We start from the raw sequence: 2,410 nt of genomic DNA, 5'->3' as shown, positions 1-2,410 counted from the left end.
GTAAATTCATATTTAACGGTAGATTTGTATGTTTTCGCGAATAAATCTCATTTTTTATCATTTTTCTCATAGATAATGATAAGAGACCACACCTATAAGTAGGTATATTTAAGCAACAATTTAGTACATCAATAGCACTGGAAATCCGAGCTGTAAAAACTAGGGTAATTAATTGGTAGTAATATACACACCTAGTTCGGCAAAACCTGCTTCCCGCATGAACGCTTGCTTGCGGCACGACCGAAAGGAGCATTTATGGGGATACGGAAAGCAGGCATGACAATATTTTTTGCAACGAATATATTAAAAAAAAAGATTAATCGTGACTTATTTATAAACAACGAGGTTAACAGCACTGTAAACATGTCACAACGTTGATGATTCCAGCTACTTTAATAAGGTTAGCATGGCAACGGAAAGTGAAAAGCACGCATGCGGGAAATTCGACATCCCCCACCATGGTTAGTGCGCCAAATTCATCAAGAATGGTCGTGAATGCAAGAAAATAAATATACTTTTTTCATACATTACCATTCTTTTCTCCTATTCTCCTTAAAGAGATAGAGAGAGAATGGATTAGAATATCTAACGTGAACAGAATTTAAACCATCATTTAAAAATAAAACACTATATTCTTTCAGAACATATTAACTGAACGAAAGTTTGGTGGAGGTGGTGCTTTTTAAAATAATTTGAAAAAAAACAAAACAAATATAGATTATACATGGATTCTGCTATTTGAGATTTACTTACCTATAATCTCATGACAACACTTGGTTCACTACTTTGTTTGCACATTATATACTTTATAATTCTCATTCAACTACATAAAATGAATTTAAGAAAGAAACATAAAGAATATAGTTATGACAGTGTCGTAAGGGAGAATTATTAAAGAAGTATTTTATTTAAAATATTTAGGTTTACTTTACCTATATACAAAGTGCGACAAAAAATACACCTCGGGCAATCGTAAATACGTTGCATTGTTTCCGCAAGATGTCGATCACTATTGAAGCGATAGCCTAGCACGTATATGTGACTCTGTTTAAAATTACAAAAATAATAATTACGAAACATCGAATGTTGGGAGCACTACAAATTGGCTTTGTACGACACTGCAAAGAAAATCAGTATATGCATCGAAACAATCGAAACTACGCTGTCAAAAACACAGCTTACTGCTTTGCAGCACGTTGCTGCAAAGGTATATTTTCTGCCGTGCTCTGATAATAAGATAAAAAACATTTTTGTCTCTACTAGTCGACTGCTAGCTGCCTGAAAGATCCTTCTAAACCAAACACAGATTCAGCCGTTTTTGGTTTTCCAGGTCGTTTATTTTCATCTGTTCTGTATTTTTCATCTTCTATAAACCAATCTCGATAACTTTCTACCTTAGCTTTCCAGTGAGCTGCAATGTCCTCAATTTTACCACCTTGTCCACCATATTCTTCAGGTAGTATTTCTTTTGGAATTACCTTATACAATTCGTCCAGTGAGTCATAAACACGCATCTGAAAATTAGGAAAACGTCCTTTTTTTTATTGTGTACACAAAAATATCTTACCCTTCTTTTCAACTTTTCTGTTAAAAATGGTTTAAACAAGTTGTATATTATGTCAAATACCCCAGTTATGTTAAAGAAGTGCCCGCCTTTGATTCTGTGGGGATAACCATGTTGAAAACAAGTCATCGCTTTCTTAGTTACTGAAATAGACAAAGACTTCACAAAAGCCATAGACATATCAGACATATCTTGAACGGCCATAACTCCAGAAACAGCCAGATTATCATCTTCAAGAAGCAAAATATCTTGCATCATTGTACTAACTTTGAAAAGTTCTGCTTGATCGATTTTATGTTTTTCCATAAGACCATTTCTGATAAGTGAAAGCCGAGGACCACCAGGGCTAATTAATTTTGGTAGTGGAAGCATGACTCTAAATGGGCCAACAAAAAAATATTATTTGTTTTTAAGCAGAAAGTTGGAAAGTTACCCCAGTTTTAAAATTTTTTGCACTTCCGGTGCAAAAGGATCTCTCTTGGCGTATAGTTCAGGTGTAATTGTTTTTAAAGTATAATGCATATCCAATTTTTCTTTTGTTCGTTCTAAGCTAAATTTGGTACCCCGCAAAAAGGCAATTAAAAATTGATCATCTACAACAGGTACGGCATTGTTTTTGATCGACATGCAATTATTCAAGTTGTTTACCTGTTCTAGCTTTAAGATGAGGCTGTTTAGAAAGCCATTCCCTAATGTAAGCCAAATCATTTGGAATTCTTTTCGGATCTTCATTTAATTCATTAACTGCAACTTCTTGCAGCTCTTTGGACAACTCTCGTATAGGCATTATTGTGTTCGTTTGTATAACAGAAACTACACTGTGCACTGGTTGATAAGTAAGAACAA

At 34.2% G+C, this 2,410-nt stretch overlaps 1 protein-coding gene across 1 annotated transcript; it reads right to left on the bottom strand.

Annotated features, from left to right (window-relative positions):
* Positions 1-888: 888 nt before the first annotated feature.
* On the bottom strand, positions 889-2,396 carry LOC135130133 (retinol-binding protein pinta-like). The gene is made up of 4 exons (XM_064057466.1): positions 2,213-2,396; positions 1,998-2,157; positions 1,568-1,940; positions 889-1,514 (listed from the first exon to the last, which is right to left on the bottom strand). The coding sequence occupies exons 1-4, from the start codon at positions 2,349-2,351 to the stop codon at positions 1,260-1,262; spliced, it is 927 nt and encodes a 308-aa protein (XP_063913536.1). The 5' UTR covers positions 2,352-2,396; the 3' UTR covers positions 889-1,259.
* Positions 2,397-2,410: the final 14 nt, after the last annotated feature.

The sequence above is a fragment of the Zophobas morio genome, unplaced genomic scaffold (genome assembly GCF_036711695.1).
Source record: "Zophobas morio isolate AGI-343-1 ecotype UQ-CSIRO unplaced genomic scaffold, CSIRO_AGI_Zmor_V1 ptg000017l, whole genome shotgun sequence".
Lineage (NCBI taxonomy): Eukaryota > Metazoa > Arthropoda > Insecta > Coleoptera > Tenebrionidae > Zophobas > Zophobas morio.
Note: the sequence above shows the minus strand (reverse complement) of the source record. Positions and strands in the feature narration are given on the sequence as shown.